The 15,308-nt window shown below is 49.0% G+C and overlaps 1 protein-coding gene across 2 annotated transcripts in view; it reads left to right on the top strand.

Moving 5' to 3' along the window:
- Nucleotides 1-1,778: 1,778 nt before the first annotated feature.
- Nucleotides 1,779-15,308, top strand: part of EDEM3 (ER degradation enhancing alpha-mannosidase like protein 3) — a 46,063-nt gene continuing 32,533 nt past the window's right edge. For both annotated transcript variants that reach the window (XM_075936767.1, XM_075936768.1), the window contains exons 1-2: nucleotides 1,779-2,092; nucleotides 7,207-7,252. In XM_075936767.1, the coding sequence (XP_075792882.1) occupies nucleotides 1,935-2,092; nucleotides 7,207-7,252 (204 nt within the window). In that variant the 5' untranslated portion in view covers nucleotides 1,779-1,934. The remainder of the gene's footprint in view (nucleotides 2,093-7,206; nucleotides 7,253-15,308) is intronic.

The raw sequence follows: 15,308 nt of genomic DNA on the forward strand, positions 1-15,308 counted from the left end.
TGCTTTTCTCACAAACTCGTATGAGTTCAGCACCTGGAGCTTTCAGCGAAACCATGTAGCCCCGGACTGCTGCCAAGTTGTGACCGCTGGGAACTCTTTCCCTTAGGCAGTCTGGGCTCCTGTGCGGGCTGAGGACCTTGTGACAGGCAGCAGGAGCAATGGGGGTCAGAGCCCAGCAGAACAGCTTCCCCCACTCCTGCACTGGAGGGTAGCACTGCAGCCACCCTGACTGCCTAGAAGTAGGGCCCTTTACAGAACGCTCGGTCAGGACAACTCAAAAACGACAGGTTCCAGTGCGCAAGGCTCCCCGAGCAGCCAGCCGGCTCAGACCAATTCAGACTACAGCTCCCAGAAGGCCGTGCTCCCCCTAGATCTTAGCAGCCGGTCCGAGCTGGAGCGTTGCATGATGGAACTTGTAGTCCTCCGCACGCCATCTGCCTCATAGACTCATAGACTCATAGACTTTAAGGTCAGAAGGGACCATTATGATCATCTAGTCTGACCCCCTGCACAGTGCAGGCCACAGAATCTCGCCCACCCCTCTTAGAATAATCCTCTCACCTATGTCTCAGATATTGAAGCCTTCCAATACTTTGAAGGCCCCAACATGCAGAGAGTCCTTCAGCTGTGATCTGTGCCCAATGCTACAGAGGAAGGCGAAAAACCTCCAGGGCCTCTGCCAATCTACCCTGGAGGAAAATTCCTTCCTGACCCCAAATATGGCGATCAGCTAAACCCTGAGCATGTGGGCAAGACTCACCAGCCAGCCACCCAGAAAGTTCCCTATAGCAACTCCTATCATCCCTCCATTGACCTATTTCCAACTGGAAATGAATGGTCAATTAGTTACCAAGATCATGTTATTTCATCCAACCATCCCCTTATCATAGAATCAGAACTGGAAGAGACCTCAGAAGGTCGTCAAGTCCAGCCCTCCGCTCTAGGCAGGACCAATCCCATCTAAATCAACCCGGCCAGGGCTTTGTCAAGCCGAGACTTAAACACCTCTAGGGATGGAGACTCCACTACTTCCCTAGGTAACCCATTCCAATGCTTCACTACCCTCCTAGTAAAATAGTTTTTCCTAATATCCAATCTGGACCTCTCCCACCACAACTTGAGACCATTGCTCCTTGTTCTGCCATCTGTCACTACTGAGAACAGCCTCTCTCCATCCTCTTTGGAACCTCCCTTCAGGAAGTTGAAGGCTGCTATCAAGTCCCCCCTCACTCTTCGCTTCTGCAGACTAAACAGACCCAAGTCCCTCAGCCTCTCCTCGTAGGTCATATGCTCCAGACCCCTAATCATTTTGGTTGCCCTCCGCTGGACCCTCTCCAATGCGTCCGCATCCTTTTTGTAGTGGGGGGCCCAGAACTGGACACAGTACTCCAGATGTGGCCTCACCAAAGCCGAATAAAGGGGAATAATGACATCTCTGGATCTGCTGGCAATGCTCCTCTTAATGCATCCTAATATGCCATTAGCTTTCTTGGCTACAAGGGCACACTGTTGACTCATATCTAACTTCTCATCCACTGTAACCCCCAGGTCCTTTTCTGCAGAACTACTACTTAACCGGTTGGGTCCCCAGCCTGTAACTATGCTTGCCTCGACAGGCGCTGACCCCTCCTTTTGTCCACGTCTCACTCCACTCAAGTCTTATACCGGAATCACGTGGCACAAGCCGAACCCAGCCCCTTTTGCTCCGATTGGTCCACCGCGGCGCCACGTGATGTGTTGAACCCGGAAGCCGCGGGAGGAGACTGTTTCCTTGGCTACGCCACAGGAAAGCGGAGGGCAGTTCCCTTCCGTTTTCGCGTCGGCGGCGGCGGGGAGAGCGGCAGCCGCAGCAGGCGCCGCCAGCGAGAGGGGCGGGCGGCGAGGATGGGGCTGAGGCTGAGCCGGGCCTAGCGAGGCGGCGGGCAGCTGCTGCCATGAGCGGGGCTGCGGGTGGGGCCGGGAGGAGCGGGGACCCCGCAGCCCGCTGCGGGGGATGGAAGCTGCTGGCCTTGGGCCTTCTCTCCGCCTCGTCGATGCTGGCAGCCGCCCCGGGCGCGGGAGCCATGAGCAGGGAGGAGAAGCGCCGGCTCGGGTAAGCGGGGAGGCCCGGGCGGGGCGGGTGGTGCGCGCTCACCCTTGGGGCGGGCGGGAGCGGGCTATGGCACGCCCGGGTCTGGGGCTGCCTTGCCACTGCCCCCGGCTGTCAGCTCGCTCTGCCGGAGCTCAGCCTCTGGCCCCGTGCAAGGGGCGCGGACTTCGCGGCCGCCACCTCTCCCCGGGTGGGGACGGGGAGCGCAGCCCTATGGGGCCGCCTGGCTGCCCCCCTGCTTCTACCGGGGTGTGGCCGAGCCCCCCTCCGCCCATGCACGGCTCTCGTCCGCATCGCGCTGGTCGCCAGCACCATTAGCCACCGACCTACGTGACGTTCCCAGGCTTGGCTAAATCTGAGCGTGGTGGCTCGCTCCTCGGAGACGCGCTTTGATGACCTTGGACACCTGTCTTTTTGGTATGACAGCCCCAGTCACATCTGCCTCACTGTCAGGTCGTCATGTCCCGCCGGCATTTGACACTGTGTGCTCATGTAGATTGCAGTGTCAGGGATTGTACGTAGCTGTGGGTAACAGTCAAAGGTCAAAGCCATGCCCAATAGGTCTTCAGGTATTGGTCTAATGATGGCAGTGTTTCTGGAACAAGTCAAGGTTTAGAGTAATGATAAGATCTTTCATACTGATAAGAGTTGAGATGCATCCCTGCTCAGTCACTGTGAGCAATAAAACAAATTGCTTAGGGATCCCAAGTTGCATTTATATCTAACTAGAAGATGTACCCAGCATTGCTTGGGGTCCTTCACTCAATTCATTTTTCTTCATTTAAATCGTTGCTCCGGGATGGGGTAGGGGAGGAGAACTTCAAAGTTCAGGCTGCTCCAGGAACAGAGGACTACCCCAGTCCTCTCCATAGCTGCTGCAGCTCCTATGGGCCGGGGAGGGAAGGAGTGCATGTCTCCTGGTTGGGGCAGGTCCAGGTTCATCTGCCCCTTGCTCTCCCCAGGCATAGTGAGGAATACAGAAAACTACTGTACCCATCTCTGGCCCCTGATGCCCCCTTATGGTCACTGTACAGTATAACTATCTGCTCTTCATCCCATATCCCCTTGTTGCCTCCATGTGGTCATTATGTAGCAGAGTCTTCCCTTTCCCTTTTATCAGAAATAATCCCATTCTAGGCACATCCCGTTTTCCTGGAACAGCTAAGTTTAAATTACGACAAGAAGCAGCTGAATACCAAATTTGGTGGGTCTTGCTCTTATCGTTTAGGAGGAGTTCTTGAACAGACAAACAAATGCGCACTCAGACTAACTCTCTCAAATACATAATAGATTTGCTAATTATTCTTAAAACTCTTTTTATAGGTAGAGGATAATGAGTAGGTCAGTGATGAGGTATGTATTACAGTGCATAGAGTAGGATTTTTTAAAGGCATTTCTGCATTCTGATCACGATTGCCACGTTGTCACCTTGATAATTTCAGTACCTCTTTCATGCCTACTGTAATCTTCTGTAAAAGGAAGAAAGTAATATTTCACAAAGGTGTTGTGAAACTTCATTAGAGGTTCCATTATGGAGTTACTTGAACATTAGATAAGAGACTTTATTTAATTATGATGTGTCCTTATTGGATCTTTCATAGAAAGTTCTCAAAGCAATACTTGCAGTTATATGTTGCTAACATGGCTACCCAAGTGGTTTAGACTCCTTTTCCTGGCCTGTTTACGTTTTTAGGGACATTGTTTAACTTGTTATATTCTGCGTGCCATCTGATGAATTGGTGAGGTAGGATCTGTCAGTACAGGCAGAACTGTATTTAGACATTACAAACATATACAGGCAGTCCCCGGGTTACGTACAAGATAGGGACTGTAAGTTTGTTCTTAAGTTGAATCTGTATGTAAGTCGGAACTGGCGTCCAGATTCAGCCGCTGCTGAAACTGATCAGTTTCAACAGCGGCTGAATCTGGACGCCAGTTCTGACTTACATACAGATTCAACTTAAGAACCCCAGGCATCCCCAAGTCAGCTGCTGCTGAAACTGATCAGCGGCTGATTCCAGGAAGCCCGGGGCAGGGGCTTCCTGTAGTCAGCCACTGGTCAGTTTCAGCAGCGGCTGACTTGGGGACACCTGGGGCAGAGCAGCTGGGGTGCTGCTGGGTTGGTCCAGTAGCACGGCCGCTCCTCGGCGCTACTGGACCAACCCAGCAGCAGCCAAGCTGCTCTGCCCCAGGCGTCCTGATTCAGCCGCTGCTGAATCTGACCAGCAGTGGCTGAATCAGGACGCCTGGGGCAGAACAGCTGGGATGCTGCCCGGTTGGTCCGGTAGCGGCCAGAGCGGCGCTACGGGACCAACTGACAGCGCCCCAGCTGCTGTACCACAGGTGTCCGGAGCAAAGCCATGGAGCACGGGGGCAGTGGGACAGCCCAGACAGCTCGGGCTCCGTGGCTTTGCTCTGCTTTGTTCCCCGTCCCCCTGGTCTGCAGACCAGGGGGACGGGGATCAAAGCGGCGGAACACGCGGGCAGCCCAGACGCGTCTGGGCTGTCCACTGCCCACGTGCTCCGCGGCTTTGCTCTGCTTTGCGCCCCCCCCCCCCCCCCCCGTTCCCCTGGTCTGCAGACCAGGGGGAAGGGGGGGGAGGCAAAGCAGAGCCAAGCCGCGGAGGACGCGGCCAGCTGACAGCTGTCAGCTGACCGCGCGCTCCGCGGCTTGGCTCTGCTTGGCTCTGCTTTGCCCCCCCCCTCCCGTCCCCCTGGTCTGCAGACCCGGGGGGGGGGGGGGGGCAAAGCAGAGCGAAGCAGAGCCAAGCCGCGGAGCGCGCGATCAGCTGACAGCCCAGACGCGTCTGGGCTGTCAGTTGGCCGGGCGCTCCGCGGCTTGGCTCTGCTTTGCCCCCCCCCCCCCCGGTATGCAGACCAGGGGGACGGGGGGGGCGGGCAAAGCAGAGCCAAACCTCGGAGCGCGTGGGCAGCGGACAGCCCTGTCCGCTGCCCACGTGTTCCGCCGCTTTGCTTCCTCTCCCTGGTCTGCTGGAGACCAGGGAGAGGAACGGCCCCGTTTGTAACTGCGGATCCGACATAAGTCGGATCCGCGTAACTCGGGGACTGCCTGTACATAATATTAAAACCACTTTTTCTTTCCTTAGCAAAATTTTAATTGAGGGAAAATATGATACAGAGGTAGCTTTTGATTCCACTGACATGTAAAATAGATTTGGGTGTTGATGATACCAATTATCACAGAAGGAACACAGAACTGTGTTGTGGGGTTTCACTGAGTGAGGAGTGTGCCTCTTTACTGGCTTTCAGATAGACAAAGTGAGTGAGTTAATAACTTTTATTGAACTAGCTTCTGTTGATGAAAAGACAACTGTTTCCATCTAGGGATTTTAAATATTGGTTAATTGTTTATTGGTTACTTGAGTATTCTATAGGCCCTGGGGCTGGGGTCGGCAGCCACTGTGCTCTGGCCCCACTTCCGAGGAGTCCCCTGCCACTCCGTGCTGCTGTCTCTGTATCAGGGGCAGCAACGTGGGATGTCAGGCAAGAGCTGGTCCGCAAGGGGAGCCAGTTTAAAAAACAACTCCCCTCATGGACCCACTGCCTGTCACCCCACGCTGCTGCCTCTGATACAGAGGCAGCAGTGTGGGGTGGCAGCAGCCCTTGTTCCAGGGTGGGTTCTGAACTCCCAGACATGGCATGAGCAGGGACTGAGCTGGGCTGCCTGCCTGTCTGGCTCCTAATATACTTTAAATGCAGAGCTGCTGCAGGAGTAGGTCCTGGACCTGGTGCAATCCAGGACTGAGCTGAGCTACTGACCAACCTGTTACAAAAAATTTACCGTCAAGGCAGGCAGGGGGGAAATGCATGTAGTCTATCGCATTAACCAAAAAGCTTTTGCTTATCAGTTAATTGATTAATTGACTACGCTATTACACCCATATTTCCAACTACACAGAGCTCTTCTTCAGGTCTAGGAAAGAAACTCAAGGTGTCACAGCTAAATACAAGATCAAGCAGTTAGCACTATTCTAATCTAAGAGACCATTCAAGGTGAAGTGGCCTGTTTACATCCCTATAGTCATAGGACAAAAAGGGTTGTTAATGTTTGTGGTTATTGTAAATAAGCTAGAAATTCATTGTCTTCATTATGAACATTTTTTAGCATTTAGCAAAGTTAGGGATATAAACTCCTGGGCTCTTAGGCTAGCTGTACATTGGCACTTTACTGAGGGAAGGGGTAAGTTTCTGGCTTTGAGGGGGGGGGGGGGTTAAAAAAAACACTCTCCCACCGCCCAGCACAGCAAGTTAGTGCTGTAAAGTGCTAGTGTGACTCAGATGTTAGCTACTTCCCTCATGGAAGTGGTTTATATATTGCACTGGATGGGCTCTCTCCTAGTGCATGTGCCATGGCCATACTTTAAGTTTAAAGTGCTGCTGCAGCTGTGGTTTAAACTTTTAAGTGCAGACAAATGGCAGTAATAAGTGGATAACACCAACTACTGCAGGGGGAAAATAGGACTTTGTCCTTGGCATCTTGGAATGTAAAATGCTTAATTTCACATTAACTTCAGAGGGAGTTTTCCTTTTTGCAGTGAGGAAAACTCACTGAATTGGGAGAATTTGCCCATGAAGAAAATGTAGAGTATCTAGTAACCTGTTTCATCTGTTGAGTATAATACTTGTGATTTTAAAAAACAAAACAAAACTATATTGCACTGGAAAATTGTGTTTATGATTGGAAGGTCTTTTCTCTTTGCAAATGGAGTGCTCCCAGGAACAAATCCTTGCGCAATAAATTTAGGGACATAACACATTTTATTCAGAAGAAGGCCCAGGACTGGAGTAGCACTGGTATCATGGGACTGGCCTGTTCAGAATTAGTTTGCGCACCACCTGCTACTTTCGGATTAGCTTTAGATAATGTTACATTCCACTCTTTCATGAGGTCTAAACAGACCATAAAATATCTTGCCATTGGTTGTTCTACTTCATTAGCTTTACTTGGGCAAAGTTCCACAGATGAACTGAAGGGCATCGGTTATTAATCTCCAGAAATTAAACTATATAATACTTATATTGTGTTAAAGTTTGACAAGTAGAAGAGGAAATATTAAATTGATAATTCAGCAATTTTTTCGTGTTCCTTTTCTTAGGAATCAAGTGTTGGAAATGTTTGATCATGCTTATAGCAATTACATGGTAAGTAAAATCTTTTTCTTCAATTATGCTTCCACATTAATTAACATTTGTGTTGCATTTGTCCGTAATTTTGTTATCAACCTGAAAGATTAAAAAAAAATATGCTGAAACTCTTGGGGAAAGTTGAAGTTTGTATGTGTAGCTAATATAATTTTTTCTTGAAATGTCTCATTGCAAATGTGAAACATGAATGTGGAGGTAGTTATATCTGATCACAGGTAGCTAGGAATTCTGACCGATTATTTAACCTGTGCTTGATATTTCCCTCTCTAGATCTGAAATGCAGTAGCCTCTAAGGGTATGTCTACACTACAGTGTTATTTCAAAATATCTTATTTTGAAATAGTTAATTCAAAATAGCTTATTTCAAAATACCTTATTTTGAAATAGTTAATTTGAAATAACTCATTTCGAAATAACGTGTCTACACACAAAATGCATTTCAAAATAGCACGTTCACACTGAGTGGACTCTGAATCGCATTTAAGGCTGGCCGGAACCAGTTCCAGCGCTGTCTGGGGCTGCTGCCTGAGGCTATCTGAGGTCTGTGCTTAAAGCTGCCCTCCCCCCCCAGACAGCCAGTTCTCAGGTTTCCCTGCTTGCTTGTTTACATCGATGAGAGACAGCAAAGAATTTTCTCTTGGTGTGCTCTGGTTGCCCTCACTTGGGACACCACATCACTCTGCAGCCATAGGCGTGCGCAGCACATTTCATTAGGGTGTGCACCCAAAGAATTTTTTAGGTAAGCCTCATTGGCCACACCTCTGGAGGTAACATTCTCAGGGCAAGATGGACACATGACCAGAAGTAAAAGATGTAATGTAAACCCCTCCCCTTTCCCCCCGGACTTTTCCCACCATCCTCCTACCTTTAGGGATTAATTTGGCCCCACCAACCCCCCCCTCACGCAGCTATCCTGCAATTGCATTAAACCAGCGTGAGTGACATTAACTGGGGGGCGGAGAGGCTGGGGGAAGTGTTCCCTTTAAGAGTTTCCTCCCATGAGCAGAATTAATTTTGTGTTGTGCACCAGTACTGAGTTAATGTAGCTTGTTTGGATGTGGCACCCAAGTTAATAATACATATCTCAAACCTCTACCTTTTCCCTCTGCTGCCATGTCTCCTCTGCTTGCTCCATCAGCTCCCCTGGTGCCTGCTGCCCCCCAACCCCTCACCCTCCTCTGCTGTCCTGACTCCTGCCCTTCTCACTGCCCTCAGCCTTCCTGAGACCTGCCTCCCTCCCCCAGCCCTTCTCTCCCCCCTGTGCCCACTCCTCCAGTAGCCGCACTCTGATCATGTGAGTTACCCCTCCTCATCCTCTCTCCTAACACCTCCCTCTACACACCTGCCCTGCCGCTCTCCTCTGGTGCTGGTCCCTCCTCTGCAGGTCTCTGCCCTTCTGCTTTACCCCCAGAATCCCCTGGCACCTGCACCTTCCCTTAGCCCTGCACCCTCTGGTGCCTCCCCCTTCCCTCACTGTCCGTGCCCCCTTTGCCCTCTTTTTCCCTGATGCCTTCCCCCTCACCACCCTCTGCCCCCAGACCCCTCATGCCCCTGTGCCCTCACATGACTTGCTCCATCCCTGCCTTTCTCATGCCCATCTCTTTTTTTCAAGCCTTCTCCCAGAACCTCCTCTCTCCCTTCTAACCCCCAATACCCATACACTCTCCTCTCCCAGCATCACCCTGTCCCCCCTCCCACTGATACCTCCCCTCCTACCCTTTTCCTCATTGTCTCCACTTGGCCCCGTGGCATTTGTCTCCTCTACCCTGTCCCTTGGTGCCTTCCCCTTTCTTCTCCTGACCTGCTCCCCCCTCCCTCTTCCACTCCTTCCTCTTATTTTCCTCCCCTTCCCCTCCCTTATTTTTTTCCCCCTTCCCCTCCCTTACCTTACCTTTGGCTTCTGCCTTCCAGCTTGCGGGGCTGGAGTGAGAGTCGGCCCAAACTACAGGCCGGCCAGGCCATAGCCTGGGGCGTCCCCGGGGGGGTGGGCTGCGCAGTGCTGTTGGGCCAGGCGGGGTTGTCCTCGGGGGGGGGGGGCTGCATGGTGCTGCCGGGCCGGGCGGGGATGCCCCTGGGGGGGCCATGTGGTGCTGCTGCTGGAATGGGGTGGGGGCCTGGGCTGCAAAAATGGCTCTGGCCGGTGTGTGTAGTTGGGCCCCAGCTGCCTCTGGAGCTGGGCAGCGCGGTTTTAAGGTCCCAGACGTGACATCACGCCATGCCCAGGTGTCTCCCCTCTCACCTGTTATGCGGCGTTTGAGGATGCTGCGCATGCACTCTCTCTGCCCTACAGTGCCCTGTAGATGGCTGTGGGGAATTTAAAATGAGGGGCTGTGCTGTCCCCATCACAAATCCCCCTTGTAGCTGGCCCAAGACATTAGGGTGTGCCTGGGCACACCCCGTGCGCATGCCTATGTCTGGAGCATGGAGTCAGAGCTGCCCCTGGGCACTCTGGTGCTTCTCTTGGACTGCAAGCCTGGCTGCACTTTCTGTAAGCTGCCATCCAGGTTGCCCATGGGGGGGCTGTCAGTATCCAGGAGGCCCTGCGGGAGTGATTCCACCTCGAGGAGCACTAAGAGCCTCTCTGGTTTGCCCCATTGGAGGCTTGCGCCTCATTCCTCCCTCATGTCCTTCCACTTACTCTTCCCTAGCCTCCCTTCCTGATGTCAAATAAAATACACGTATTTTCAAAAATATAAACTGTTTATTTAACAAAACGAGGGGTGGTGGCGTATGAAACTCTGGGGAGACTGGGGAAAGGAGGTGGGGGAGGGGAGGAGACAGGGTGGGAGAGGGGAGGGGGAAACTGGAAGGGGGAAGCTCAGGGTGGGGGATCTTGCTGGGCCAGCCAACTGTCTCCTAGCACTCTGGTTGCGGGGGCTTTGGCGTCCCTGGGGGAATGGGGAGGAGGGTGTGCAGATTGAGGAGGGAGAGGCAGGAGGGGGAGAAGGAGGAGTGGGAGCAGGTGCTGGAGCGGCACGAGGCAGCACACTCTGCACCAGGGTCTGCAGATAGGCACAGATGGCACGATCCTGGGCAAGCAGCTCCTGCTGGAACTCCTGTTCGTCCTGCTCTCACTGCTCCATGGGGCGGTGCGGGGCGGTGCAGGGCTTGCAGGGCCCCCAGATGCTGGTCTTGGTACCCCTGCAGTGTTGCGGTGGACCTGCTGAGCCCTCAAGTGCGGGAGAATGTCTCGGGCGGGGTGCACCCCGCACATGCAGCTGGTGCGGCTGTGGAGAAAGAAGAGAAATGGTCAGTTCTCCCTGGGGACACAATGGGTGAAGCCCAGCCCCCCTCTGCGAGGCGAGGATGGCTGTGCCCTGCACTGTCAGAGCCGTTGTCCTTACACAGAGGCCGTGGTTGGAATGTCCGGCTATCCCCGGGAGTGGGAGCTGCCCCAGGACCGCACCCATGCCCCTGTGCTGTGTATAGTGTGGCCGAGGTTGGCGGGAGATGTCCCTTACCTCTGTGTAGAGGGGGCTTGTGAAGGGAGGGTGTTCCGCCCCGGGGTCAGGAGCATGTCATGTCTCTTAGACACACATGTGTGTGATCAGGCCACAGCCCCTGTGTGGCACGCAGCTGGAGCCACCTGCCCAGGGGTGGCACAGCACATGCTCACACATGCAGAGGTTGCTGCGTGATCCGTGGTAAGCAAGGCACACACGTGCAGTCCCATGTCTCTTTCCCCTTCCGGGGGGGGAGGGGCGGCGCAGAAGTGATGGCACTTACATGATGTGGCTTCCCCGAATGACCCTAGTGACTCCACTGCTGGGACAACTTGGGGGTACGGCTGATGTGACACCCTCTGTGGTGGCTCCTCCTCTGTGCCCTGGTCAGGGTCCTGCGGGCAGGTATCTTCTCCTGCGGAGGAGCTGCCCTGAGTGGCCCTGGCGTACACCTGCCGCAGCTCCTTAATGTTCATGCGCACCTGTTCTTTTGTGCACATGTGGCCTTTGTTGGCCAGGGTGCCAGCTGTGCGTCGGTAGACGGCGGCGTTCCTCCATGTAGTGCGGAGATCATGGACGTTGGAGGCCTTTCCTTCCCCCCCCCCCCCACCCTCAATGAGGTCCATGATCTCCACACTAGTCCAGGAAGGCACCTGCTGACTCTGGCTCCTGGCTGGTTCCTGGGAGCTGGGGGACTGGGCGGGGGACAGCTGGCTGGAACTGGCTGCCCTGCTCATTCTCTGGCCACTAGGTGAGGGGTAGCGACTGCTGGCAGGCCTGGCTCTGGCATACAGTGTGGCCAGAGTCTACCCCTTTAAGGGCTCCAGGCCTGGGGGAGAGGAGTAGAGTTTTCCTGGTTTGGCCCAGAGTGGCCACCAGGGGAAACTGGGAAGGGCTGGAGGCCCCCTCTTTTGGAATAAACGTCTACACAGCGCTTATTCCAAATTAGCTATTTCGAATTTGGCATTATTCCTTGTAGAATGAGGTTTACCAAATTCGAAATAAGTGCCCTGCTATTTCGATTTTATTTCGAAATAGCGGTTTGCCTGTAGAGACGCTAGGAAAGTTAATTCGAAATAATGGCTGTTATTTCAAATTAACTTTGATGTGTAGACATACCCTTAGAATTTAAGTATTTATGAAGGTAATTGTTAAGTTATGGGATACAAACATTTTAGAGGGAAGCAGAGATTGCAATACAGCCTTAAGGTCTGATTTTTTTTTTTTTCAGTTGGATTCTTATGGATGGCCTTGGAAGCTAAAAGCTAATGGGTCTCTTTACAGGTGAAGCTGGAAGTTTCTGATTGCAGGATCGAACCTTACTACATAAACCTGCTTGAAGTCTCCTCTTATAGATTTCCCACCATATCAGGAACAGTGTTCACTTGACTTATTTGGTGGTGTGAGACCTCTGAACAAAAAATTGCAAAAAACCTACAGACCAAGAACACTTAAAGTGTTATAAAATTCTAGTGAACATAAATAATATTGTGTTAGTGCTGGTGAATATTATATAAAAAAATGTATATATAGTCCTGCAGATAACTTTAAACATTAGGCCCACAAAGTGTAATCAATTATGTAACCTCATATTTGCCTTGTGATAGATACATTTATTGTAGATCATGCAGCCTCTGCTCACAAAAGTTCCATTTCAGTTAAACAGAACTGTAGCATCAGGCCCATACTGCATACCCTGGTGCTAAATAGGTAGTTGTAATATAATTATGGGATCCACAATTGTGACTCTTTACACAATGTGTATGAGTTGTAATTTAATGTTGTCAAAATAGTTTTAGGTCTCTTTCAGTTGTCTTTACATGTTGGACATGAGACTGCTCTGTTTAGGCAATCTTGTTATATCCTATTTATTAATTTTTACTCTGGAATAGGACCAAGCTATTTCAACAGTAGAATATCTGTATTTAAAATAAGTCATTGATAAGAATACAATATTAAAAGTACACTGTAATGAGAAACATTTTAGGGGGACAGGTGATCCTGCTAAATACACATTTGAAAATCTAAGAAGATTTAAGGTTTTTTCCAAACCAGTAAACGATATGCTATACTGACAAAAGTGATAAGGTAGATCAGGCCCTTTCTACACATTATTCTTACAATACATTAATCTAGTAAAGAATACACTTTTAACAAAAACATTTTGTTTTCATCACTGTATTTTGTCTGCTGGGCAGCATTTGTAACAGCACAGATCTTTATTTCATAAGTTGCACCTGCTCACACATGGGAAGCCAGTATCCCTTGAGAGAACCTTGCCTGTATGTCTCAGTATTATGATGTAATCTTTTAACTTCCATAAAGGTTAAAAGTTAACTAGATGTGTAAATAGAGAATGTATGCACCTGAGAGTCTTTGTCATTTATAAGTAACAAAAATATTAAAGCACAGAAGAGAAGTTATTGTGAGGACTGTTTTATAAAAAAGTTGAACTATGCGGACTATGAAGTGATACAGAATTGTCTGTCTGTTTTTTTTAAGTCAAGTAGTTGTTTTTGTTGAAATTGACTCTTTTCTACATTGCATAACAGTGTGACTAACAAGTGTCTTTGGATAGAGGAAATTTCAATTTAATTGTAATCTGACTACATAAAAATGTCTGGCTTTCACTCTTCTTTGCTCTCTTTATTGCTTTTTATAATATAACCTATGTTGCCTAACATAGGACACAACCCTTCAGTCAGATATTTGTGCTTTACTTTGCATCACTGTAAATTTGAAGATGAGAGACCTCTACAGTTGTGACTAAGGTTTGGGTTAAGAGGAAGTGTGACTTCACATATCCTGGAATTATGAATGTCAAAAGAATATTTAACTTGCCACGTATTCTAGAGCATTAAACAAACAAGTCACATTTAGTGTTTGTTTAACTTGAAGAAAAGATTTCAACTTTGATTCTGATAGCAAGAAAATTAAGTGGGGGTTGGGTTGATTTTTTTTTTCAGCATTTTTTGAGACAGGGAGCTGACAGTTTTTTATTTTCTATTTCTATTAACATTTTTGCCTTGATGTTGAGTGGATTAGGCTCAAATTTCATGTTTGTGTGCAAGAGGATATCTTCTATACTTTTTCATATGCCAGTTGGGAAGGCAGAAAGTGTTTTATTCCCTTACCAACAAGTATAATAACTAGCAGCATTTCCTCATACTCTTGTAGAAGGACATGTGAAAAGCCAGTTGTTTGTCCCTTGGGTCAGTAATCTTAGTCATACAGCACTGGCAGTATTTTGCATTTTTCATAAGTAGAATGTAACAAGGCTGTTCTTAACTTGCTGTCCTGATATTGACAAACAGGACTGTTTGCGCTATCAAGACACATTCTTATAAATTAAAGACATACATGTAGTTTGTGTGCCAAATTTTGCTTTATATATCTCTTCTTTACCTCACTGATCTCAGTTGAATCAAAGGGAGTATAACTTAAGACAGCATTTTGCCCCATACCCTTAACCCGTCTTTCAGTAGATGTAGATGACTAATCTGTATTCCCTCATTTTTCAGAAACATTTTTTTGTTTTGTTTTTGTGAGTAATGTTCCTTTTTCTGCCTGTCTTTGAAAGTAGCTTTTTCAAAATTACTTGATTGGCGCTCTCCATAATTTCAGCTAGTGATCTCTTAATTTTGAATTTGCATCTACTTCATAGTTTTAGTTTTTCAGGATAATTCTACAACATATTCAAAATGAGAGCTATACCCTGGTTCTTGGAGCTGAACTCAGGAAGACTAGAAGATGGTGATAGGATCACAGTTTTCAAAGAACAATAGGACATCAGTTGAAGAACAACACATACTTTTTCCCATTCCTCCTGTGTGTGGATAAACAGTCTCACTAATCTGTCACAGCACATATTTAGTTGGTTAAATGTTTACCCAGTAAACATCTCCCTTAACAGGTAATGCTTACTGGCTGATGGTTAACTGGTACCCGGGAATAGCCCTCTGCACGCAGCCCAGCCTAGGATAGGGACTGGCAGGAAATGGCCTGCGGTGGGTCTGCTCTAGCCTGGCCCCTCACCCGCACCCAGTTAAACAGTGTCTGCAGTGTGTTTACCCATTTAAACAGGATTTTACTTCCCTAATACTGTGTGTTCCACTGCATATATTCAGTTGCTGCAGTTTTGCATCCATCATACTACTCATTAGCTTTCTACTCTATTACTAGAATTAGATACTATAATAGAGCAAACAGTTTCCCAGTAGAACTGAGGTAGATCTATTCCATCACTAATTGTTCCCTCATTCTATACATCTTCTGGGACATCAACACCTTACACAACATTCGTTTTAAGTATTTTTTTAATCTGTGTAAAGTTGTATTTTCCTTATTACATTGATGATTCTCATAAATTCCAAAAACCCTAGGTCACTGTTCTTAAATAACAGTTATTTATGTTTTTATTTCCTTGTGTGTGTCATGCTGGTAGTGGTTTAAAAATAAAACTGCTGACAATTTAATTTGCTATGGAAAAGGCACTTTATTTTATTTTAGAATGGCATCGTGAATTCATAGAATTTTGCAAGCCCTAGTACATAATTTATTTGCCTATTCTTTCCTATATTGATTACAGGTCAAACCTCTCAAGTCCCACA

The sequence above is a fragment of the Pelodiscus sinensis genome, chromosome 9 (assembly GCF_049634645.1).
Source record: "Pelodiscus sinensis isolate JC-2024 chromosome 9, ASM4963464v1, whole genome shotgun sequence".
Lineage (NCBI taxonomy): Eukaryota > Metazoa > Chordata > Testudines > Trionychidae > Pelodiscus > Pelodiscus sinensis.